The sequence below is a fragment of the Pogona vitticeps genome, chromosome 4, assembly GCF_051106095.1.
Source record: "Pogona vitticeps strain Pit_001003342236 chromosome 4, PviZW2.1, whole genome shotgun sequence".
NCBI lineage: Eukaryota > Metazoa > Chordata > Lepidosauria > Squamata > Agamidae > Pogona > Pogona vitticeps.
The window spans coordinates 46,685,414-46,712,543 of NC_135786.1; the positions used below are offsets into that span (position 1 = coordinate 46,685,414).

Below are 27,130 nucleotides of genomic sequence, written 5' to 3' on the forward strand. Positions count from 1 at the left end.
AACAGAAAGGTGTTTTGTTTTGTTTTAAGTCAAGCATGATTAGTGATTGGGAAGCTTCTTTCTCCTAGCTAGAATCAGGGAAATCCCTTAGAAATATATAGTGGAGCAAGTGGCTGGATGTTAGAGGAACCAGACTAAAGATGACATGAAGAAGAGAGTAGTTTGTTACAGAGCTAAAGCTGAATCACTGAAGGAAATAATGAGATTAAAAAAGGCAGACCAGGTGAAGGAGTGAGAATGAGATTCATGTGATTCTTTTGGAATGCAAATATGAACTGGAGTAGGCAAACTCAATAACACTTGGACATAGTTAAAAAGGCAAATAAGCAGGGCAAATTTGGTGTCTGGAAATGGCTTTTGTTTAATAATGAGAAGTTTCCCTCTCCCTCCCCATTCCCTTGTCGCTTCATTTAAAGATTTTTTTTGTAAAGATGACTGAAAAAAAAAAAACACACACAACACACTTTGAACACTAGTGTATTTAAAAATAACTAGTGTTATGGTGCTGAAAACTGCAGTATTTCTGTATTGCCATAACCTTTTTGAAGAATCACACAGCAGCCAGAAACTTTTTTTATTGCGTTCCATAATAAGAGAAGCAGCCTACCAAGCTCCTATTTAATTCTTTATGGCCTTTTAAAGCATATGGATTCCAGGATCTTTACACATTCTATAAATGTATCAAGAGTTTACTGGTACTGGTGGGGAGAAGTCACCTGTCCTGAGAAATTCTTTCCACAGACAGCTTAGTGACTCCAAACTATTCAAATAAATTATTGACTTAAATTCATTGGTGTTGGATATGTTTCTCTTTTACTAATAAGCCACTAGAGGTCTCTCAATTAACAGTTTAGAATATTCTACTGAAAAATGATACCTTCCCAGGATCCAGCTGTTGTTGTTGTTGTGAACATTTACAGTTTGCCCTCTCTCATAGGAGCTTGGGGCACTTAACAAACCACATAAAAATAAATGTTTAAAATCACAAATTAGAAAAACCTAAAAACACATATTACAAACGTCTGGTCAAATACAATAAAAGTAATAGAAAAGAAATCAAACACTTCTAACAGTTGAAAAAGAAATCAAACACAATATAAGTAACAATCGAAAACAATTTTTAAAGATTTTTAATAAGAAAAAATAGGTATATTAACTGTTGACTGAAAGACATGAGTGATTGGAGCAAATAGATCTCTTAATGGAAGGGAGTTCCATAACTCTGTATCAGGAAAGCTTGGGAGTCCACATGTACAGGGAGACTTTTCCCATGAGACTGAGGATCCAAGTACACATGGCAAGAACATTTCCAGGTGCTCCATCAGCAAATGGTTAGAGAGTATATTCTCCTGACGTCTGCTCCCCATGGTGTCTTGCTATCTAGATAGTACCGTACAGTCACAGTGCCCTTTGAGGGTGGGTATTACCTCAAGGATGTCAAAACATGGTTAACTGTTGAGAAAAGTTAAATATAAAAAGTAATGGATCAGTAATGGAGAAACAGATGACCAAAGCCACTAAATGAAGATCTGACCTGTTCAAATAGCATGATTTTCCTTTCCTCAGGAAAAAATAAATAAAGCAAATCAAAGTTACCAACAGTGGTTTTTGTGCTGGACGAATTTACTCATGACAAGAGGATATTACAGATAATTTTATCATTCCACTGTTTCTAGAAACAAACTCCATTGCATGAATCATGTTAACAATATTAGCACAGCGGAAAACACTGGAAATACTGGCTGCTTTTAAAGGCAAACACTTATTACTGCTAAAACCTCTGAGTGCTTCGAGGAAGCATCTGTAGCACTTGACCTCATATAGCACTCTGCAAATGAGTTACAAATTAACCTTCAATTTTTGAAATCTGTCAAAGCACTTAGGAATCTTGTGCTCTCCTCTAGAAAAAAAATTAATCATTGTCCCAAGTCTATTTCTTCCCCACCTTCACACATTATAAAGTTTGTGCAGTGGAAACTGATTTAATCAGAATTTTTTATGAATAAGAACAATACTCTGGTGACCAAATGTAAAAGTGAACTTGTGCCCTCTATAGGAAGAAATTCATTTAGCAGTAATTTAATGCCTCCCTCCTTCCCAAAAATCAAGAAGTGCTGAAACAATACAAAAAGCAGTGCCATATTAGAAGAGGCTTGGGTGTGTGGAGTGTTCTGATACGTAAAGTGATCACTGTTTTTTCTGAAAATTTCAAGAAAATTAATTAAGAGGCCACTAATGGAACCAGAGATTTTCCCAGGATGGTGATGATACAATAATAATAGCTGATTCCAATTTATGGTGACCCTTTCCACGATTTTCTAGGAAAAGAGTACTCAGAAGTGCCTTATCATTCCTTTTTTGGGGGGGGCTCCCCCTGGGATTGCAGTTTGCCCAAGGCCAGACAGTCTGGCTCTTTACCCAGGAGGCATAGTAGGGAATTGACCTCCCAACATCTGGCCCTGCAGCCAAACGTCTAAACATCAGTGAGTACTTAATTTATATTCAGTGTTTAGAATACTGGGGGGAAACATACCTCTCACAGACCAAATCAGATGTCTTACTTCTTAATTCTTCCTCAATTTCATAAAATATGAAATCTCTTGCTTCAAATTATATGATCTGAACATCAGGAAAAAGAAAAGCAGAAGTTGAAAAAAGACAAAGTACATATATGTACAGTACAAAGAAAACAGATTAAACTCTTTTGCAAACTTCAACAGTACTACTGTGAAATGTAAATGGAAGACCAGTTTTTATCTGTCATTTACAAAATGTTGTGTGTTGGTTAGTCATTTAGTCGTGTCCAACTCTGCGTGACCCCATGGACCAGAGCACGCCAGGCCCTCCTGTCTTCCACGGCCTCCCGGAGTTGTGTCAAATTCATGTTGGTTGCTTTGGTGATACTGTCCAACCATCTCATCCTCTGTCGTCCCCTTCTCCTCCTGCCTTCACACTTTCCCAACATCAAAGTCTTTTCCAGGGAGTCTTCTCTTCTCATGAGATGGACAAACTATTGGAGCCTCAGCTTCAGGATCTGTCCTTCCGGTGAGCACTCAGAGTTTATTTCCTTTAGAATGGATAGGTTTGTTCTCCTTGCAGTCCAGGGGACTGTCAAGAGCCTCCCTCCAGCACCACAATTCAAAAGCATCAATTCTTCGGCGGTCAGCTTTCTTTATGGTCCAGCTCTCACTTCCATACATCGATGCAGGAAAAATCATAGCTTTGATTATGCGGACCTTTGTTGGCAAGGTGATGTCTCTGCTTTTTAAGATGCTGTTGAGGTTTGTCGCCTTCCTCCCTAGAAGTAGGCATCTTTTAATTTTGTGGCTGCTGTCACCATCTGCAGTGATCTTGGAGCCCAAGAAAGTAAAATCTCAATATCTTCCCCTTCTATTTGCCAGGAGGTGATGGGACCAGTGGCCATGATCTTAGGTTTTTTTATGTTGAACTTCAGACCATTTTTTGTGCTCTCCTCTTTCACCCTCATTACGAGGTTCCTTAATTTCTCCTCACTTTCTGCCATCAGAGGGTATCATCTGCATATCGGAGGTTGTTGATATTTCTTCCGGCATGTGTACATGCTATACACATGTAAGAATACGTTTAATGCTAGTTTTAAAGCACATACTCTGTACAGTATGAACTAAGTCAGAGATCAATAATAACAGGTAGAAATAAATGGAATTAGTAAAATGAAATAGTTTGGTCCATAGAATCATATCATGAAGTTGGAAGGGGCCTATAAGGCCATCAAGTCCCAACTTTTGCTCAGAGCAGGAATACAAATCAAAGGATATCTGCCGGATAGTTGTCTAAATTTCTCTTGAATGTCTCCAGTGTTGGAGGACTCATCACTTGAGATGGGCGTATTTGTATTCATAGATGAATACAAATATCCCCCCACAGGTGGAAATAATGAGACCGTCCACTCACCATTTTGGCTGCTGCCATGGGCACAGCGGCACCTTTCCATCGGGCCACGCTCTGTGACAGATTAGCCACTCCTGGCTGGAGACAAGATGACAAGCCTCTCTGCCGAGTCGGAGAGTGGCTAATCTGTTGCTGAGCACAGTGCGATAGGAAGGCACCGTTGTGCCCGCGGCAGCAGCCGAATGGTGAGTGGACAGTCCGGCCCCAAGGGACTATAGTTATTTCTACCTGAGGAGGGGGATATTTGTATTCATCTACAAACACGAATACCCCCATCTCATCACCTCTTGAGGTAATTGGTTCCATTGCAGCACTACCCTAACAGTTAGGAAGTTTTTTTTTCCTGATATTCAACCAAAATCTGGCTTCTTGTAATTTGAGCCAATTGTTACGTGTCCTGGATGACTGAGAACTGATCCTGCTTGCCCCTCCTCTGTATGATACCCTTTCAAGTATTTGATAAATATTATCATATCTCCCCTCAGTCTTCTTTTCTCAAGGCTAAACATGCCCAGTTCTTTCAGTATTTCCTCATAAGGCTTGGTTTCCAGTCCCCTAATCTTCCTTGTTGCCCTCCTCTGAACTTGTTCCTTCCTGAAGTGTACTGTCCTGAGATGGACACAATACTCAAGATGAGGCCTAACCAATCTGAACAGAGGGGAACTAGTATCTCACAAGGTTTAGAGACTATACTTCTGTTAATACAGCCTAAAATAGCGTTTGCCTTTTTTTTTAATCCACATCACATTGTTGGCTCATATTCAGCTTGTGATCTATGATGACTCCAATATCCTTTTCGTTTGTAGTATTGCTGAGCCAGTATCCCTCATATTGTAATTGTGTGTTTGGTTTCTTTTTCCTAGGTGTAGTACTTTGCATTTATCCCTGGTGTACTCCATTCTGTTTTCAGCCCAGTGCTCAACTCTATCTGGATCATTTTTTAATTTTGTTTCTACCTTCCAGAGTGTTAGCTATTCCACCCATTTTTTTTTTGGTTATCTGCAGATTTGATTAGCATCCCTTGTATCCCATGATCCAGGTCATTAATAAAGATATTGAATAGTACTGGACCTAGGACTGAGCCCTGGGGTAGCCCACTTGTTAGCTCCTCTGATTTTTACAGTGACTCAGAACAGGCAAAACCCAATTAAAAACTTATTTTAAAAGCAATGTAATTGCCTTCAAAGTTCGAAACAGAGGTTCAAGAATGCTGTTAACAAGCTGTCAACTCTCTCTGCCATTGTTGGTTACATATCCATGCAGAGCAAGGGAAAATATGATTCTATGAGAAAAACCAGATAATGCAATGAAAGAGAATAGTATTCCAACCGAAATATTTATGGTGGACTTACTGTTTTCTCTTTTGTACCAAAGCAGCAGCAACTGCAGCACTAAGAAGACCCACAACTAGAATTGTGCCTGGGGAGCAGGAGAAAAAGAGGACTTTGTGATGCAAATTATAAATGAAGCCTCACCTCAAGTCAATTTAGTTTTAGGGCATTAGTTTTAGGGAACAAATGGGTTAGAAAATTAGCTTGTTTTCATAAATCATGATTAGAATTAAATAGAGCTCTGAGTTCTAATATCACACAGCACTGCCAGGACAGAGAAAGATATCCCATGGCCTGAAGCAGAAGGAAACATGCTAGCTATCTTCAATTCTCTTTCTCCTCCTTCCTCCAGTGTCTTGCTCTGACCTGACCCTTCAGCAGAACTCTCTCTAGAGGAACTTTCTGATCTGAATTTCCACATGGAGAGGTCCTCAGAGCAAGGCTTTGATTAGAATGTGGTGAATGCCAGCACCTATCAAACATCTCATCACTGTGTGTGTGTTGAACAATCAACACCCCAATCCACCCCCTGAATGGGTTTCCCCCCGTCTCATGAGTGTGCCAGACTTCTTCAATTAAAGTTATTCTCAACTAAAAGCGGAAGTCCATGGCTTCCTCATGGCTATCCTTGAAAGAAGAGGAGAGCAAAAGCAAATGAGCCAGAGGCTCATTGTCATCATTCTCAAACCAGGTTTAACATTAAACACAAAAACAGCCTTGTCAAAAATATTGGGACTAGGGGTGGGCATGAATTTAAAAACGCTCACCAAATTCATCCAAAAATTGCTATTTCATTGATTTGTATTTGAATGAACCAATGCCCCCAATGAATATGAATCAATGACCTTTTAGTGATTTTTCAATTGTTTTATTCCTTTGGATATACAACAGTTCCCAAGGCACCTAGAGACACCAAACTTACAGAGGTGCTTCCTGTGACTCTCCTCTACAATCCCTCCAAGGTTGGTAAAGATTGGATGTCAGATGTTCAATTTATACAGCCACAAAGAGCCCCCCAGGAAAGTTACCCCCAGGTACCAACAGATGACCAAAATCACAGAGAATCTCTACAATCTCACCATATTTGATGAAGATTAGGTTTTCCCATGCCAGCCGCTATAGAGCACTTTCCTGGGGGTACTCACTTTGTTGGTAAATAACTTGGATGTCTGAAAAGCGGGGCCATGTGCAAAGCCTCTCCCCCCCAACCTGGTTGACAATAATTAATTTTTTTAATTAGCAAGCCTGTCATGCAGCTTGAGTCCCTCTGCGGATGTCCCCACCTCCCAGCTGAGAGCTGAGGACATGCGCAAAGACCACCTGCCTGTGTCAGTGTTCTCAAGATGGCGGGGGCAGCAGTGGAAGAGGAGGCAGGAGAAGGAAAAGGTAGAGGCAACGGAGCAGTGGAAAGGGGGTAAGGGGCAGGCTAGGTATGGGGGTAATGAACCAGGAGGTTAGGAAATCACCCGAAAATTTGTTGGTTTGGCAAAGTTTGGATGATCCCCAAACCAATCCTAATCAACAAATTAACAACAATTTTTGATAAATTTCCTGGTTCATTTTTAGCTTTGTGCCCATCTCTATTACTTATCATCAGAAGAAAACAGTATAAGCGATGGTATCATTAGTTTGGGATTTTAAAAGAGAATTAAATAAGTCATTGATTATACTGTATATAGATTTCATTTTCAGACAACTTACAGATACCAATTATGATCCAATTTTGTAGTCCTGAAAACAAGAATATAATATCAAATCAAACAAAAACATTTTTAAAAGGCTATCTGTACATCTCATAAGCATGCCAAAGATATATTGGCCAGAACCTGCGTAAATTAAATTATGTAATGTGTCCCAGCAAATTGCCATTTACTAATGCGAGACCAGCCTTGGAACAGTCAAGATATTCATAGTTTTTTTGCAAGAACAGTTAGATGATTAATTTCTTTATACCAAAGTATTGTAGGAGAAATGGATTCAAACTGAAATGTACTGGGGTCAGTGGGGCAGACAATGACTGCGATAGTTGAACACATCCTAAAACACGGAGTCTGCAACAGAAGTTGGAGTTTGCATATGTTGTTGCTGTTTCATCTTCCATACCACCCCACAGTGCTAAAGCACTCTCTGAGCAATTTACAACTCCCCCCACAACACAGTGAGCTGGGGACTCATTTTACCAACCTCAAAAAGATGGAAGGCTGAGTCAACCATGAGCTGGCTATTTGAACCCATCAAGATTGAACTCAGGTGATGAGCAGAGGCTTGACTGCAATATTGCAGTTTAACCACTGTGTCATGAGGCTTACTTGGAGAAATTTCAATTGAGGGAGGGGGAAGAGAAAGACCCTGAAGTTCCTTCTGCCTTTCTTTCACCATCTTTGATGCTCTGATGCAGTGGTTCCCAGCCTTGGGTAACCTAGATGTTCTTGGACTGCAATTCCCAAAGCCTTCACCATCAGTTGTGCTTGCCAGGGTTTCTGCAAGTTATAGTCCAAGAACACAAGGGTCACCAAGGTTGGGAACCACTGCTTTAATTAAGAATGGAAGATTGAAAAGATTATTAATTAATATGGGTACCAGTGTGATGTATTTTTCTGAAAACACAGGAAACAAGTGTCTGTCCTTAGAAAGAATTAGACCAGTGGTTCTTAACCTTTGTTACTCAGATGCTTTTGAACTGCAACTCCCAGAAACCCCAGTCAGCACAGCAGGTGGTGAAGGCTTCTGGGAGTTGAAGTCCAAAACTCCTGAGTAACCCAAGGTTAAGAACCAGTGAATTAGACATTGCATCAGCTCCACATAGGGCACATTAGAACTGGAATTAGAATTGAGTCCTATCTTAAATCTGTCTTATGCCTCTGTATCTGCTAAAACTGCATTCTTGTATCACATGTATAATCTATCTTGTATTATTGTATGTAAGACATTTCCTAGTGGCAAAGAAATTTTGGTAAACAAGTAGCTTGTTTACAAGATGTGAACTGGAAGGTGCTTCTAGAAGAGGTTTGGGATCCATTCAGGCATTCTCTGTGCTTCTTGCATGTTTCTTCTTTTCCCAAAACTGTATTAAGGAAGAGAAGCCCAAATAGCACCCTGGTGGTGCAAGAAACCATCTGGCTGGACACACACTGAAATCCTCATAGTTGAAATTCCCCATTTGCAAGAAACCCTGTTTATTTATCCACTAGCAAGAGTCATCCTTGCCTCTTCCTCCTTACCTTTATTTTGCTTTTCTCCTCTTTCCTCTTCCTCTTCAGCTTTATTTGGCTTTTCTCCTGTTTCTTCCTCCTCCTCAGCTTTACCTTGTTTTTCTCCAGGGCTGGTTAATGTGGTTATGATGGCTCCTATTAGGAAAAGAAAGAAGCAGAAGCAGGATGAGTAGCTTAATGATAGCTTATAACGTCACTTATCAAATAAATCCCAAGAATTCCCTTTCAAACGTCATTATAATTAAAACAACCTTCCCAAAATCTGTAGTTAGATTTAGCACAATGCAAAAGCATCTTTACATATTCAGTTTGTTACTTAAAAGTTTGCATCTGAATCCATTTTCAGTGTATTTCAGTATAGGACAAACAAAATGAAATGAAGAATTAACAATAACCAAGACATGTTATCACTTCTGCTCCTGGAAGATATTATACTGGTAGCTGGTAAACAGTTGTATAGCCAAAGAACACAGAGGCAAAAGTGCAGATTTGAGAAACTTAGATGCACAAAAGATGGCAAGTCTTTAAGATCATAACATAAATCCCCATTATTTTTTCATTAAAAATAAACGTTTACCAGCCCTATTCAAGATTCCACAAATGACAAGGGAGACTAAGGTCTAGTAAGTCAGGAAGACCTTTTCATGTTTAAAACAAAAGTCTGTAAAGGAGTCTGTAAAGCACACAAATGTCAGATACTTCCAGGTACAATGGAGATATTAGGTGGGGCTTATGTACCCACATCCCCATCATCCTTTTAGCATGATGCAGATTCACATATAATGCCGGAATAGAGCTATAGATTTCCTGAAATAGAGATGGGTACTCATGGTGTAAAGATAAGAGGAGTGATCCATGTACTCTGAAAATATTTATAGTGTATTGTTAGTCCTTTGGGCCTCAATAGCATGTTTCCCACCCCAACTTACCTGTTGAATCTCCACCTAATTCTGTTTGTCCCATAGTAACAGTGACAAGTGTGGTAAGCGTGGTGAAGGCTAAAGTACAAATGAAAAGAAAAGGTCATTTTAGAATTGTATATTCACTGTGCCCCCAAGAGAAGATTCCTAAAGTTCAGTACAAAGTAATGCAATTATATTTACATTTTTAGACAACCTTCAGAGTTCTAAGCCCAGCACACACCATTTGTTTGAAAACAGATATAAATTTATTCTAGTTTACAAAAAATTAAAAATTAAAAATCCTCCTTCTCCTCCATGTAACTGTGTTATATTATGTGTGATTAAATGTTGATGCATTCTCATATTCTACAAGCTTGCACACCTTGCAAAGTTTTGTGAATCCAGTGTACTCTGGAGGACATGTAAAATGTGTTCAAATAAGTAAGAAACATTGCAGAGTTCAGATTTTATGGTAAAATTCCTTTTCTTATGCAGTAGTAGCACAGAGAATCACAGAAGAGAATAGCGTCAAGTTCTCCAGATAGTCCACCCCTTTTCCATTAACCGGCACATAAGGTCTCCATAATTCACTGTGAGATATTCGTAGGAGAGAGAGAATACCACATTTCCGTACTTAGAGTTGTAAAGAGATCAATAGCAAACTAACAAATACTGCTTTCAACAGACTAAGAAGAAGGAAAGAGAACACACAGCAGAGAAGTGGGGCTCTCTCTGTATTCAGAGGAGAGAGGGAACAATTGGTGAGTGCTGGATAGACTGACAGTCATCCCAGCCCAGAAAAGTTCCTCCTAGTCACTCGAACCACAGGCAGCATGCAAAATTGCAAAAGCTCAAAAAAAAAGCCTTGGACTACTTGTATTCTTGAGATAACCGTCAACTAGTAGATCTTCTTTTGATCAAAAAAACCACGTTTTTATATTTAACCGTGGGAACAGAAGTTCCTCAAACTCAACTGATGTTGCTGTTTCTTGTACAAGAAACAGAAGTCTCTTCAGTGACTGAAAAAACATGATACTGTATTTATATGTTCCTGTTGCTATAGGCAAAATTTCCAGTACTGTACTTTCTCCGTTGGGGAATGCATTAGTGACATTTGGAAGAGAAAAACAGGTGATCTTTGAAACACACAAGAAAGTTCAGCAACGTCAATGAACCAGTTTCCAAAGAAGTAGCTGCATTAGACTGACTCAACACATTTACAAAATTAAAAGGGAAGAAAAACAAAAACAAGAAAACAAGGCCAAAATATTGTAGCATGTTAAAAACGTGCTACAATATCTGGAATGCAAAGGGAAAGGAAAATACCCAAAGCGAATGACTGGCTATGAAGGTGGTGTCAACATGAGGGATTTGGTTTTTGGGACCATGAGCTAAGCTTCCTGGAAGAAGGGCTGCTAGCAAGAGATGGCTTGCACCTCACAAAGACTGGAAAGAATGTGTTTGGCCACAGCATGAGGAACTTCATCAGGAGGGCTTTAAACTGAATTAGAAGGGGGAGGAAGACACAAGCAAAGAGTTAGAGATAGATGAAGCCTTACTCACAATAAGAGGAACAGAGCAAACTATTCAAATGGCGGTCAATAATAACATTAACAGTAATATTCATAATATTTATTTATTTATTTATTTATTTATTTATTTATTTATTTATTTATTTATTTATTTATTTATTTATTTTTATTTATATCCCACCTATTTAGTCACTTAAGACCACTCTAGGTGGCTTACAACAAGCGTAATACAATATAATTAAAACAATTTTAAATAAGGGGAGAAACTTTGGACAAGATGGGATAAACACTAGGAGAGAGGGAAAAAGAGGGAAGATCAGGAATTGGCTGAGGGGAAGGCCTACCGAAACATCAGTGTTTTTAATTGATTTTTAAAATACCCAGTGAGGGAGCTGCGCGAATGTCAGGGGGAAGGTTATTCAGAGGCGAGGAGCCACCGCCGAGAAGGCCCGATTTCTTGTCTTTTCTTTCTGGGCCTCCCTCAGCACTAGGCTCCTCAGCCTCACCTCCTGACTTGCGCGAGTGACACGGGTAGAACTTGGTACAAAGACAAACAAGCCACAAATCACAGAATCTCTGGTGTCTATATATGAATGCCAGGAGTATGGGAAACAAACAAGAAGAACTGCAAATTTTAGTTCAGGAGAGCAAATGTGACTTGATAAGAATAACTGAAACTTGGTGGGATGACTCTCACAGCTGGAATACAGCAATTGAAGGATATAAATTGTTTAAAAAGAACAGAGAGAATAGAATAGAAAGGGAGGTGGAGTTGCAGTTTGTGTAAAATATATGCATTCCTGCACAGAAATATAGGAGGAGGAGATTGGATGTTCCATTGAGTTCATCTGAATCAATCTAGTTGGGGCAAAAAACAAAAGGAACATGGTAGTTGGAATTTACTATCGGACACCCAATCAAGAGGAAGTGGATGAAACTTTTGAAAAACAAATTGCAGAGATGTCAAAGAGACACAGTGTAGTAGTGATGGGAGATATCAGTTATCCAGATATATGCTGGGGGGCAAATTCTGCAAAGTACAGTCCTTCCAAGAAATTCCTGGCTTGTGTGGCTGGTAACTTTCTCCTACAAAAAGTGGAAAAAGAAACTAGAGGACTAGTTATCCTTGACTTGATTCTAACCGATAGAAATGACTTGGTGGAGGAAGTGGCAGTAAGGGGAACTTTGGGCAAGAGCGACTATGTTCTACTAGAATTCTTGATTTCAAAGGACATGAAAGCAGAGTGTAGCCACACAGGTCTGCTGGATTTTAAAAAAGCCAATTTTAATAATCTCAGAACAAGGATAAGCAAGGTCCCATGGCAGGAGATTCTAACAATAAAAGGAGACCAAGAAGGGTGGAAGTTTCTAAAAAAGGAAATTCTAAAACCGCAACTACAAAAAATTCCAACAAGAAGAAAATGTGGGAGGCAGCCAAAAAAAAAAAAAAAAAGCCAGCATGGCTTCATAAAAAGCTCAGAGAGGTCTTGAAAAAAAAAAAAGACATGTATAGGAAGTGGAAAGAAGGCCAGATCACCAAGGAAAAGTACAGTCAAGTAGCAAGGAAATGCAGGGATGGCATTAGGAGAGCAAAAGCTGAGAATGAGCTGAGATTAGCTAGAGACACTAAAAGCCATTTTTAAAAAAAGCATTCTTCAGGTATGTGTGAAGCAAAAGACAAAGCAAAGAAATAATGCAACAACTACTCAATGGAAATGGAAATATGATAACAGATGACAAAAGGCAGATGTGCTCAATTCCTATTTTAGCTCAATCTTTTCCCATAGAACACACTATGAACCTCCAGACAAATGTGAAGTGCAAGTGGAGGGGACAGGATTGCAGCTGGAGATTGATAAACAAAGAGTCAAAGAATACCTTACCACTTTGAATGAGTTCAGGGCCGGCATCCAAGAATACTGAAGGAATTGGTGGCATATAAATAAAACTCTCAGAACTGCTATCTATTAATTTTTTAAAAATAATGGGAAACAGATGAGGTGCCAAATGATTGGAGGAGGGCTAATGTCCTTATCTTCAAAAAGGGCAAAAAGAGGAACTACAGGCTAGTCAGCCTGAAGTAAATCCCAGAGAGAATTCTGGAACAAATTATTTAAAAGTCACTATGCAAGCACCTAGAAAACAGGGCAGTAATAACTGGAAGCCAACATGGATTTGTCAAGAAGAAATTCTGCCAGACTAATCTGATCACATGTTTTGATCGGGTAGCTTTCCTGATAGACAGAGAGAATGCTGTAGACATAGTATATCTTGACTTCAGCAAAGCTTTTGACAAAGTTCCCATTATATCCTGATTAGCAAGATAACTAGATGTGGACTGGATGGATGAAGTGTCAGGTGGATATACAATTGGCTACAGAATCGTACTCAGAGGGTGTATCCTTCTGCAAATGAGAGAAGGTAACAAATGGGGTACCTCAAGGCTCAGTCCTGGGTCTGGTGCTCTTCAACATTTTTTATTAATTTGAATGAGGGAGTGCAGGGAATGCTTGCCAAATTTCCAGATTACACAAAATTGGGTGGAATAGCTACTACCCTGGAAGACAGAAACAAAGTTCAAAATGATGTTGATAGGACAGAGCACTGGGCTGAAAACAACAGAAAGACATCCAGCCAGGATAAGGGCAAAGTGCCGCACCTCCCAAAAAGAAATCAAATGCACAGTTTAAAAATGGGGAATATCTGACTCAGCAATTCTACAGGCAAGAATGATTTTGTAATTGCAGATCATAAGCTGAATATGAGTCAACAGTGTGATGTGGCTACAAAAAAAAGGAAATGCTATATTAAGCTGCATTAACAGAAATACAATTTCCAAATCCCATGACATGCTAGTCCCCCTCTATTCAGCACTGGTTAGGCCTCACCTTGAGTATTTTGTCAAGTTCTGGACACCACACTTCAAGAAGGATGCTAACAAATTGGAACAAGTTCAGAGGAGGGTGACAAGGATGATCAGGGGGCTGGAAACCAAGTGCTATGAGGAAAGACTGAAAGAACTGGGCATGTTTAGCCTTGAGAAAAGAAGACAGAAGAGTGATATATAACACTTTTCAAATACTTGAAAGGCAGCCATACAGAGGAGGAGCAGGATCTGTTCTCAATTATCCCAGAGTGCAGTAAACGAAATAATTGGCTCAAGTTACAAGAAGCCAGATCTTGACTGAATATCAGGAAAAACATCCTAACTGGTAGAGCAGTGAGACAGTGGAACCAATTACCTTGAGAGGTGGTGAGTGCTGGAGACTGGAGACATTCATGAGAAACCTAGACAACTACCTAGTAGATATCCTTTGACATGTATTCCTGCATCGAGCAGGGGGTTAGACTTATAGGCCCCTTCCAAGTTCACTATTCTATGAATCTATGATCTTCATGCACATTGAAAAGAATGTGTAAATCTTCAAAATGCCATAATATTTTATCTTCCCCTCTTTACCCCGTTTTTCTTTTAATTTTTTTTCCAAATACCATTTAATGTCTCAGTTCTAAGCATTTTGCAAAAGAAAAAGAAAAAGAAAGCAGTGAAGGAAGTACTGTATAATGTTGGCAGTATCAATATCTCTCCCAGGCCTTTGGTATGTGTTTTGGACATACAGTATTTACATGTTTATTCAACTTGGCAACTGCCTCATGCATGGAAGGCAAACAACAATGCTCCCATTTTCAGTGAGAGATGTTTGGAATCTGTGTCGCGAACTGGCTCCATGCCAGCCTCTTAGTACAATGCATGAGGTGGGCAGGTATGAATGGCTGTAGTGCCGATTAGAAACTTCCATTGCTTCCAGGACCTTTCTGGGGATACAGAGAATCAGCTATTCAGGTTTCAGCCACTAGCATACCTACACCAGAGATGGACCACAAGCCTGTTTTTACAACCCTCTAATATTGGGCCCACCATGAAAAAATAATTGGGGATGAAAATGCCCAGTCATGCCCTTAGGATCCTCCAGGGGGATGCAATTGACCACTAAGGGCTATTTCCCTCCACCTGCTCTATTGTCATCCTTTTTGTAAGTGATGCCATCCATCATCATGCAGATATCACTACCTGGTAAGGTTTTGACTTACTGGAACTCTTAGCCTCTGTAGGGGTGGCAGACCAATTAGAATGGTCCATCCCAGAAGACTGGTGGATCCAATTGGTTTTCTGATGGCTCTTAAGGTTTCCTGTTGCCTAAACTGGCAATCCTGCTGAAGCCCTGGCTGACTTCTGGAATGGCGAAATGGCCAGGGCTATGGACACAATTGTCCCATGCATCCCTTTCCATGGAAGAGAGCCAAGCAAGCACTCTGGTTTACTAGGGATCTGACTGTGATTATATGAATGGGACAGAGAGTGACAAATTCTACTAAACATGGGCTAGAGCTAATTTGAAGGCCTATTCTGTGGAAGTACCTGCAGCCTTGTGTCTGCACAAAGTTGTCCATTGGTGTCATTTTGAGTAGTCAGACGCTTAATACATGCTCCACGAAAAGAACAAAATGTTGACCACTCAACAACTTGCATGAGGAATTCACACAACACTTTGCAGACAAAGTTGCTTGGATCTCCTCTGACTTGGATGCTGTAATTGATACAGGTCCTGTGGATGCAACTCTGTCCCCTGCTTGTCCTGTTTTAATGGATACTTTTCAATCGGTGCAGTCTGATGATGTGGGTAGGGTTCTTGGAAAGATGAACTCAGAAGGTGGTGTTGAGGGACTCCTTCTCCATGCCTTGGCCATTGTCCTGTGGTATCCCTCAAGGTTCTGTTTTGTTCCCTGTATTATTTAACATCTACATGAAAATATTGGGAGAGTCTGTTGGGGTTTGGTGGCACCAGTATGTGGATGACATCCAACTTTATCTCTTCTTTCCATCTAATTCCAAGGAGACTGTCTTTGATCAAAATCAGTGTTTGCTGCAATAATGGGTTGGATAAGGGCAAAGAAACTGAAACGTAATCTAGACGAGAGAGAGGTGCTCCTGATCAATCAGAAGGGAGATAAGGGAATAGGGATACACTCTGTACTGCATGAGGTTACTGTATACTCCACCTAAAAATTCAGGTTCATAGGTTGATGCTGAAGTTTTCGCGGTAGCCAGGAGTGCTTTTGCACAGTTAAAACTGGTTGACAACTGTGTCTCTTCCTTGAGATGTCCTATTTGGCTGCAGTTACACAGGCTGTAGTTACATCTCACTCCATTTACTGTAACATGCTCTACCTGGAGCTACCTTTGAAGATGGTTTGGAAACTTCAGCTGGTGCAAAATTCAGCAGCCAGATTATCGAATTGGGCCAGTTAAAGGGAGCATATCATGCCCCTGTTACAACAACAGCACTGGCCACCGGTCCATTTCCAGGCCCAATTCAAAGTGCTGGTCATTACTTATTAAGTCCTATACACCTTGGGTCCAGGCTGGATCGGAAGGATCATATTTCCCCATATGAGCCTTCTTGGCATTTAAAATTATCAGAGGAGGCCCTCCTATTGACCTTATTGCCAGTGCAGGAACGGCTGATAGGGACATGAGAGAGAGAGCACCTTCTTTGTTGCAATTCCCAGGTTATGGAATGCTCTCCCTCGGGAGATCACAATCAAGATTGAATCCCTAAGTGCCTTCTTGGATTTAAGATAGATTTTAATATTTACTTGCTTTCTGGCTACAGTGACACATGCCTTAGTTACATCCCATTTGGATTACTGTAACACACTCTATGTGGGGCTGCCTTTGAAGATGGTTCAAAACTTCAGCTGTTGAAACACTCTGCAGCCAGACCACTGACTGGGGCCAGCTACAGGGAGCATATAATGCACCTGTTACAAGAACTGCACTGGCTACCAGTCTGATTCCGATCCCAATTCAAAGTGCTTGTCATTACCTATAAAGCCCTATACAGCTTGGGTCCAAGCTACCTGGAGGACCATATCTCCCTATATGTACCTGATTGGCAATTAAGATCAACAGAGGAGGCCCTCCTCTCGGTTTCATTGCCAGCACAAGCACAGCTGATGGGGACACAGGAGAGGGCCTTCTTTGTGGCAGCTCCCAGGCTATGGAATGCCCTCCCTCAGGAGATCAGGATGGCCCCTTCCCTGTTATCCTGCCAAAGAAAGCTAAAGACACATCCTTTAAGGCAGGCTTTTAATAATTACAACTGAATCCCTGAGCCCCATTTTAGCAGATAATTTTAATCTTTTTTTGTTTTCATGTTTTAATCTTTTAATTATATTTTAAATCGTATATTGTTTAATTTATCTTTTAATATTTAACTTACTGCATTTTTAAATTGTGTGAATTTTAATGTTGTGAGCTGCTTTGGGTCCCTTGTTGGGAGAAATGTGGCATATAAATAAAACTAATAATAATAATAAAACTTAATTGTTCTTAAACATTTAACTTATGTTTTCAATTCTTTAATAATTAAATAACTACTTTGTGGCCTATAAAACAAGCAAACAAATTTACCTTGCTGATAAGAACACACACTTTTATTAGCCATGTGCTATTCACTTGCAAAGTGGGGCAAATAATGCATTCATCATGGATTTTCCCCCTATCATGCTAAAAATCTCAAAGTTAAAACCAGTTAGCATTATGATTTATATAGTGCCTCAACAGCTCGATGCTGTCCGATACTTAAATTGAAGTAAACAATTCCTGTCTGCAGAGTTAATGTGTAATATATATATATGCATATATTTTAAATAACAAAGAGAAGTGGTGAAAGAAAAGAGGAATATTGGAAAGGCTGAGATTTTTTGGCTGTAGGTTTAAAAGAAGAGCATTGAATGACTATTGCCAAGTACAGTTTAAAATGTGAATTTCAAACAGTTGTAAAGAGCAAAAAAAGGTGTGAGGGCTCAAACACACTGAGGATTTGTTTAACTTTCCTCATTCTCATGATACTGGTATTGCTTCCTGGTGTCCACACAATGCAAGGTCAAAACTAATGTAATGAATTCCAAGTGGGACAGAAACTACTTGCTTTCCATTTGTTTGTTTGACCTTAGCCCTGAGTGGTGGTGTATTTTTGCTCTGCTTTGTCACGATTTCCTCCAATGAAGTCTGCTTGCATGCACTCCAGTACTGTATTGATGTATGCTGATCTGTGCACTTTGAGGCTGTGATGACATTTCCTTATGGGAATTTTTCTGTCAGTTGGTCTACCCTTCCATGCCTTGCTGCTGCTCCTGTTTAGTTTCCTTGGGCTTTGTGCTTTTTTGTTTGTTTGTTTGTTTTAAATGCTATTTTACACATAGATAAGGATGAAAACTAAAAACTGAAAAAATTAGAAAGCGTTGCTGCTAAAATATGAATGTTTGACAACAGTGAGTGGTTAAACTAAGGTGGGAAGGGAAGAGAGAGTGAAGTAGGGAGGGAGAGGGCAAAGAAGATGGGCAAAAGAGGAGGAGGGCAATCTGTGTTGGGAGTGAGACAACAGGTAGCAATTCTGCATGTGTTTGGACAGGTGGTACCCAAGGGGCCCAGTGTGTCCCCGTACATCCAGCTACCAATAGCCTCCCAATGTGTGGACAACAGATGCCAGGATGATCTATTCAAATCTGCAAGAACAACCCAGCACAATTCAGAACGCCTGGAGAAAACAGCACAGTGTGGATGAGCACTATGTCCGGTGGCAGTCAAGAGAGTCAGCTGGAGAGAGAAGAGAGAGACATCAGACAGGTAACGTTGGCACTGCAGAGATACTGAAAGAGCAAATAGAAAGAAATACAAGGCAGGAAAGAAAAGGAATAAAGGAAGAGATTTTTGAAACAGCTCTTAAAGCCAGCCAAAGAGTTCTTCGGTAGATCTTTTGTGCTTGCAATCCTATAAAAGTCAGCAACACTGCTCTTTCTTGCATCCATGGCTTGGGGAAAGCCCAGGACTGTAGAAGAGGAGCCCAGATTAAAGCTGATCCCCATGCCAGATTTAACCAGTTTTGGAGAGATTGAAGCAGGCGCAGATGCAGTTTAAATTCCTCCTGAAGGATGCGGAGGTTCTAATATTGCGCACATCCCACGTGTCTCTAGTAATGCAAGATCTAGGCCTGTGCTGCCTACAAAGCACAGGGGGAATCTTACGTTGACATTCTGGAGGCTTTGTTTCCCATTCAACTCCTTCTCCCTTCAGTACACACTGTGTGGATGGTGATCCAATTAATCTGAACCTAAAGAAAAGAAAAAGATCAAGATTGTAACTTTCAGTCTTATTTGTCCTGGGTGGTCTGCAGCTGAACCATCAGAGGTGCCTAATTTCTGGTTTCTCTCATAGCTCATTTAAGAACTTACAGTTTTGAAATTCTGTCTGCCATCATAAAGTTTTAATTGTTTAAAGTTTTTTAAATAAAATTAAAGTTTTTCTTTAAATGAATGGCTTAAGATGTATTAAGCCTTCAGTTTATAGAAAGGCTAAAATACCTATATGTAAGAATCTATGCGCACAACATTTGCCACATACAGCCCAGTAAAACTGCTCCTACACAGCAACCTAGCTGTTGGGAAGTTGCTTCCATAATACAACTTCACCTGGAGTCTAGTGAGATGGATCTGATACCATCCAGATGAACAGAATAGAAATTGGTAACTACTGCCATTAGTTCTTCTACAAATTTATTTATTTATTTATTTATTTATTTATTTATTTATTTATTTATTTATTTATTTATTTATTTATTTATTTATTTATTTATTTTATTTTATTTTATTTTATTTTATTTTATTTTATTTTATTTTATTTTATTTTATTTATATCCCGCCTATCTGGTCAATCTTTAAAGAACATAGCTAACACCAGAGATTAGAAGAATCATAGAACTCCTGATGCTCAGCCCTACTGAATAAGAATGGACATTTTGAATATCACTCGATGTCAAGCTTGATCAGAGGCAGAATGGGCCTTCTGTGACTCTTTTAAGCCTCGGGAGCTCCCCTCCCTCCTTGAAGTCTTCAATTCCATGGAAGGCTAGCTCTAGCCCTGTCAAGAAGTGATATTTAAGGGCAACCCACATTAATTTTTACAGTTTTTTTTAAAAAAATAAGCTATTACAAAGTTGCTAAAATATCCACAATCCAAGCAGAGCCAAGCTAGCTAACACTGGTTGGCGAAGCACTCTTAATTCTGTTTGATTGCAATCCCCTTCTCTATGGTCCACCTGCACTTCCTCAGTCAGAGATGAGGGACCACTTTGGGGTGCCAGGCCAACCGCAATTCAGCAAAGCCCTCACTGTGTCCATTCACCTCCATCTTTCCCAGTGGGGAAGGCAATGGGAATAAAAAAGTTGGACACATTCAACAAATACTCTGGGAACCAGCTCAATCCAGAGTTCAAGACTTAGCTAGCTCCTGAACCACAAGCTACATGGCTTCACTTTCCCCTTGCATTCACAGCATGAATAAGGGAAGCAGAGAATGAAGCTAAACTCAGTTAGCTTTGCTCACTTGCAGGGACAGAGGTAAAGAGAGCAAAACACTCCCAGCCAAATTAGAAATTGGCCAGCTCCTTAAAACATGGGTTGAGAGCTGGATGGATTCCCTGCCATCTACTGTTTCTCTGAGCAGAATTAATGGTGGGAATTTCCCAGCATATGCTGGAGACTTTCCATGCAACGTTTAAAAAAAGAAAAGAAAAGAAAGAAAAAGAAAAAAGAATCTACACTTGTAAGAAGGATTTATTTGCATTCTTCTTAGCAGTTTTGACATGGAAGATGACAGAACTAGATTAGATGCTTACAAAGTAATCCATCTGGTATTTGTGTGGCTTTGGCATGTTTGCTTAAATCAGTTTATTGAGAGAGAACCTAGTCTTTTAAATTATGGGATACTAGGCTATCCTTGCATCACCCCTTTTCACCTACCTACTCTACTGCAAATCAAAACATCATTTCAAAGTTGGGGATGCTTTGAAAATATCTTCACAAGAGTCAATGAATCCCAAAGGTAGAAGAAAAAAAATATTTGCACATTTTGAAATGTATTTATTGCAAGGGGACTATAATATTGATGGAATCTCTTTTAAGCCGGTATCAATTGCATGATAAACTTATATAAATAAAGAAGGTATTTTTGTTCCATTTTCCATTTATCACACTGATTTCAGTGGGTCTAATCTAAAGGTTTGAATCTTAGTCATAGATCTTATAATTAAACTGTGTTTTGAACAGAATAAACTTAGTACATACCCTTTCTTACAGGTAAAATTTACTTTTGCCATGTATAGAAGATCAGTTAGAATAACTGTGTCACCATTTTCTGGTTTTCCAGGATCACCACATGATTTTCCTAACAGAAAACAACAATGAGAATTAACATACCTATTACTATATTTTCTTGCCAGATTATTAAGCAATTTGTATATGCAGCATGTAGGTCCCTAACATTTAATTCATTCAGTTTATTATAATTCAGTAATGGGCCATGAAGAAAATTTCATGGCCCATGAAAATTCTGGCCTTCTCAGGAAGTGATCCCCTACAATGTAGATAAATTACTCTTAAAACTGAAAGGAAGAGAGAGTATCCACACTGCATACAGGCTGTGATAGAGCAGAAAAGCTATATGTGTCTAAGTTCACTGTGATTAACATCATTAAGCATGCCATATGGACTGTTTTGTGCTTGTGCAGGTATTCTTATAAAGTTGACGGTGTGGTCTTGGTGTTGCTTTGGAAGTTAATTTCTTTTTCATTCCTGAATAATATATTTGTCTTAATATCCATATCAACATCCAAAATTCAATATAAGACAAAATGATACATAGAAACAAAGATTATATCAATCAAATTAAAAATGAATGAAAAGCGTTTTGCATCAGTATGTATTATTTTCTTATAATTCTCAAGACTCTAGTAAGAAGCAACCTGACTATCACAAGCCAAAACAGCAACTGCACCATGTGGTGGTGTTATTGTTATTGTTGTTATTGTCACTGTCACAAAATTAACTAAAAAGAGACTCACCTTTACAAAAAACTGGGAGTGTGGACCAGGTGTAATTTTCATGACAAGTAACAACTGAACTGATTCCAGGGATGCTGTCATAACCGGGGCGGCACAAATAGCTCACGTTGGTCTTTGCAAGATAGTAGCTCCTAATATCCTTTGGATTTGTTTTAGCAAAACTGGATCTTGGTGGTTTAACACAGCTGGCTGGAAGCAAAAGCAGACACAAAAGCATAAAGATCGGACTAGCAAGGAGTATAAAAGGCAGGCTTCATTATATATATATATATATATATGAAGCATCATGTATCATACCTAGGCCCTCATGCTTTCCCTTCTAGGCTCCTAAAGGAGTCCTAAGAAAATATATGACAAGTTCAGAACAGCACTTCCAAGCAGGAGGCAATTTGCTGTTTCTGTGTCTTTACATTTTAGACACCGATATGTGGACAAATGTTCCTGTGGAATCAAAAAAGTACCTGTCCTCTTATGTTAGGGAAGAAACAAACAAAAATGTTGCAGTAGCTTGCTTTCTGAACAGGTATAATATTTTTTTAAAAAGTTTTAAAAGATGGCCATAATTTAACTGGCAATTTACTCTTGAATAACTGTAAGTCACAATTGCAGACTGTATATTCATTGAAGTGAAGGAGCAGTAAAGTAGTGTATGATGGCCGTCAGCAGGCAGGCCACATCGTGCAGGAGGTGCCAGAACCCTCAGTTGGTTCAGGAAATATGAAACATATAAATGTAACAGAAGCTATGACTACAAATCAGTTCTGGACATGGTTGTTGTGGGTTTTTTGGGCTCTTTGGCCGTGTTCTGAAGGTTGTTCTTCTTGACGTTTTGCCAGTCTCTGTGGCCGGCATCTTCAGAGGACTGGAGTAGGAACTCTGTCCATCTGGAGTTCCTACTCCAGTCCTCTGAAGATGCTGGCCAGAGAGATTGGCACAATGTCAGGAAGAAGAACCTTCAGAACACAGCCAAACAGCCTGGAAAACCCACAACAACCATTAGATCCCGGCCGTGAAAGCCTTCATGAATACAGTTCCAGAGATGTTTGCTGCAGTTACAGTATGGGCTGATGTGAGGTGTTTTTTTTTTTCTGATCAAATGCAACAAAAGCTGATTCAAATTGGTCTGGCCTTTTTTTTTCCCCAATGCCCCCTTTTTTCTTAGCCACTGGAGGCTCTACTTTTTTTTTTCCCTTTCAAGCTGCAATGATTCAAATTGACTTTTTCCTGTGTTATCAGTTGATTTGTTCTTACAAAGATAGGGGAGCACGTCTGTAAGTGGTGTTCTGGGGATGTAGACAGCTGGTGGTCAAGACAGCAGGAACACCTGCCCCACATTCTTTCTCAGAGAATGTCCTTTTTTAAAATCACTAGTAGTGACATACTGTACTAGGTTAGTGATAGATCACCTCCCAATAACTGCAAACAGAATAGAAACAACTCAGATGAAACAACAGATGTTGCTATGACATCTGGTATTTTTGTACACATGAAGAACTTTGGAATGCTGCCACCTTTTCTAGAACAGTGTACAATCTTTTTGAAACCATGCAGCTTGACAGCAAATAATAAATGGTTCGGCTGAGGCAGAACCAAAGGAAGGAAGGAATGAACGGGGGTTGTAGGCTGAAATGTGTATGACATCACACTGAATATAAAAATGGAACTCCCAAAACATCTGCAACCCCTATGTGATCATTGATTGTGAATTCAACTGTAATACAGGCTGCAAATCAAATCAGAGCAATTGGGCTTGCTGGTGCAGTTGCAACCTAACTCTAACCCTCAATACATGGGAATTCCCAGGGATGAAAAAGATTCCCCCAGAACTCAAGTCAATGCAATTTTTATATAGCCATGTAGATGAGGGTTAATGGTAATATCGCATATACACTTGGGATGTCCCCATAAACGAATAGAACATTTGTGTGTTCATTTGCCCTGAAAGATCTCTGACACAGTACAAGTTAAAACCTTAACTTTTTTTTGTATGGATACTGGTGAACTCACAGCGCAAATAATTATTTGGGTTATATCCTATATGGACATGTTAGCTTGGGAATTTATTCCTGTGACCTAAACAGTCAGAGCTAGAAACATGAGAAACATGAATTTATACTACAGATTTTCCAGCTTAAATAACTAGATAGGTTATATCTCCATGTCTGGTGAGGGATTTTGGACTTCTTGTCTTCTGAGACTTTTAGTCTTCCTAACAAAATGATAACAGCTTCAAACACAGTTTTTTAAAAATAGGATTACTGCTGAGCTCCCAGCTTAAGTAACTGGCTAGGCTGTATTGTGAAAATAGTTCACTCTTATAAATAGTAACCATGGGAACAGCATATAAATAAATAAACAAATAATTCATACGTTCACAAAACTCTTCTATGGGTGTCCATTGTGACTCAGAAAGGCATGTTGCTACATCTAGTTTTCCTCGGATATTAAAAAAACCATCCAGACATTTGTAGGTTACTGATTCCAGAGAACTGAAATTTTCTTTATGAATTTCCACAAGGGGAATGGCATTGTTCAGTTTTGGTGGTGGTCCACAATCACCTAGGATGAGCAAAGAAAATACAGATTTTAATCAGTACATACATGGTGTGTTTTCAAATATTTTTCTTACAGATTTACATAGAAGTCCTTCTGGAAAATAGTTACATCATAACTATATTCAATATCAATGAGATTCCTGCAATAATCTATACGCTAATGTCAAGGGACTGCTCACAGTCTATAAAACACTTCAAACAAATCTCTTAGTGGTCGCTATCTTATTCAAAGTCACAGCTCTGAGAAGTTCCTATCTTAGCGCAGGGAAAATGAGCTGATGTTCACTTGCTATCACACTATTATTTTCTAACTCTTGTGAGTCTCACCTAACCTAACTCGGGCTTGTTTGGGATAAAGTTAAAGGTCAAGACCAAACTGACCTCAGATACTTTTCACTGCAACAGGGATAGCTTGCAACAATATACAGTACTCTTCTTGAGAAAATCTATTAAAAGAAAGAGAGAGTGTGTTATAGTCCTAATTCCCTAGAAAATCCTGCATCTTTAACCTTTATCAGCCTTGGCTCCACTATACCGCTGCTTATTAAAAGTAGTGACTGAGGCTGAACAGGCTAATAATATATCTCTCAAATATATGCACCTTACTGAACTTTGGCTTATTTTGGCTTAACCAGAATAAACGCTAGGTTCTCTATACTGTCAGTTTGTAGAGGTTAACAAAATCAGTACAGTATAGACTGAAATCTAGACCGATTAATTATATTATTTGAAACATTGTATCTTATAATCTACGTCGGAAAAGGAGTCAGAACCCCTCTCCGTAGGTAACAAAGTTTCCTGTAAAGAGTAATATATGGAGCAGACGACACTCGGGGCGGGCACGCTGGTCGCGGATCAGCAATGTTAGCCATCCTCTCCGCTGGGCTGCAGCGCCCCCGCCCTCTCGGTATTTACCGTGAATTCCGGCGAGGAGTGACGAAAGCACGAAGAGCCTCAGAGGACAGCTGGACACGAAAGCCCCCAACATTGCACGTCGGTACCCTTCCGAGCACTTCATCCTCTCGAGAGCCCCGGGAGGATCCGGGGCGGGGCTTCGGCAAAGCGAGTGGAGAGCTCGAGGGAGTCCTTAGTTAGCGTCTGCCGATCCCTTTTGGGTGTTCCAGTTACAATTGCTTAGTATCTTTTCTCCTCTCTCTCTCCTTCCGCCGCTCCCCCCTCCCCGAAGTTTCCTGTAGTTGCTCGTAGTTTCCTGTAGGTCCGCGTTTTCTCTCCACAGCCTCAAGGATGACGGCTCGTGTTGTTCCTTCGTTGCCAGCGCTGCTGACAAAAATAATACCGAATACAGGCTTCTGGTTTTCGGGAATCCCAAAGATGAGTCGCTCTGGAGCCACGCCCACATCACACCCAGGCTTTAAAGTTGTAGCTACGCCCTAGCAGTAGGCATCCTTCAGTCTCAAGAGACTACAGTGACCTGCTCTGAATAGAGGTCTTCTTGGGATAGCGTCTAGTATGTCTTCCACACTGAAGACAAATAGTCTCTCTCCTGTCCAGGTCCCTGACTTTGCTGGTTTCGGGACTGCCTCTTTGCCTTGGCATGCTGAACGAGTGTCTCTTCAAATTGGGAGAGGCCATGATGCACCGCCTCCCTCCAAGATGAATGCTCAGATGTTAAAGTTTCCCATCTGTTGAGGTCCATTCCTAAGGCTTTCAGATCCCACTTGAAGATGTCCTTGTATCGCAGCTGTGGTCTCCCTCTGGGATGTTTTCCCTGCACTAATTCTCCATACATGGGGACGTGCTGGCGCTATGGGCTAAACCGCAGAAGCCTGTGCTTCAGGGTCAGAAGACCAGCAGTCGTAAGATCGAATCCACGCGACAGAGTGAGCTCCCGTCGCTTGTCCCAGCTCCCGCCAACCTAGCGGTTCGAAAGCATACAAATGCAAGTAGATAAATAGGGACCACCTCGGTGGGAAGGTAACAGTGTTCCGTGTCTAAGTCGCACTGGCCATGTGACCACGGAAAGATTGTCTTCGGACAAACGCTGGCTCTATGGCTTGGAAACGGGGATGAGCACCGCCCCCTAGAGTCGAACACGACTGGACAAAAATTGTCAAGGGGAACCTTTACCTTTACCTTTACCTTTAATTCTCCATACAGGAGAGCTTTTGGAATCTGACCATCTCAGGACATGCCCAAGCCAACATAGATGTTTCAGTAATGTATACATGCTGAAAATTCCAGCTCGATCTAGGACTACTCTATTTGGAACTTTGTCCTGCCAGGTGATACCAAAAATGTGTTGGAGACAACGCATATGAACATGTTCAGCTTCCTCTCCTGCCATGCATAAAGGGTCCAGGACTTACTGCAGGCTCTATAGACCTGGATCTTGGTGTATTGTATGCTCACACAGCAGGATTTATTGTTTCGGTATGAACTGGGGAATCCAGAGCCTGCCCTACTATTGGCCAGAGGAGAGGTGGTTATATGAGGCAGCATATTTTGGGTACCGTGGAAGGACAGAGGTACGTTACTGTTTAATACATTATTGCAGGATTATTACTGGTAGGGAGAAGCAGATGAATTTCCAGGATTTTCTGGTAAAAGTAACTTGGCCAGCAGAGATGAGAGCATAGTGATTGTGTAAGGTTTCAGATTATGTTTTATTTGTTATATTTACATCCAGCCTTTTCTTTAGCCAACTCAAGGCAGCATGTGTGGCTCTCCTCCTCCCTACTCTTTG

At 40.2% G+C, this 27,130-nt stretch overlaps 1 protein-coding gene across 1 annotated transcript; it reads right to left on the reverse strand.

Moving 5' to 3' along the window:
* Nucleotides 1–12: 12 nt before the first annotated feature.
* LOC140706571 (complement decay-accelerating factor) lies at nucleotides 13–25,815 on the reverse strand. Its single transcript, XM_072997247.2, has 11 exons — nucleotides 25,342–25,815; nucleotides 24,242–24,430; nucleotides 21,872–22,060; nucleotides 21,096–21,195; nucleotides 18,999–19,084; nucleotides 9,403–9,471; nucleotides 8,483–8,608; nucleotides 6,963–6,992; nucleotides 5,283–5,349; nucleotides 2,534–2,619; nucleotides 13–1,452 (listed from the first exon to the last, which is right to left on the reverse strand). The coding sequence occupies exons 1-10, from the start codon at nucleotides 25,442–25,444 to the stop codon at nucleotides 2,565–2,567; spliced, it is 1,014 nt and encodes a 337-aa protein (XP_072853348.2). The 5' UTR covers nucleotides 25,445–25,815; the 3' UTR covers nucleotides 13–1,452; nucleotides 2,534–2,564.
* Between the last annotated feature and the right edge of the window lie 1,315 nt (nucleotides 25,816–27,130).

Coding starts and splice junctions, on each gene's coding strand:
- LOC140706571 (XM_072997247.2), bottom strand. CDS start 25,444: ATGAAGTGCTCGGAAGGGTACCGACGTGCAATGTTGGGGGCTTTCGTG. Junction 8,609..9,402: donor ATTAGGTGGAGATTCAACAG/GTAAGTTGGGGT, acceptor TTTTCCTAATAG/GAGCCATCATAACCACATTA. Junction 5,350..6,962: donor TTGGATCATAATTGGTATCT/GTAAGTTGTCTG, acceptor CCTGCTCCCCAG/GCACAATTCTAGTTGTGGGT.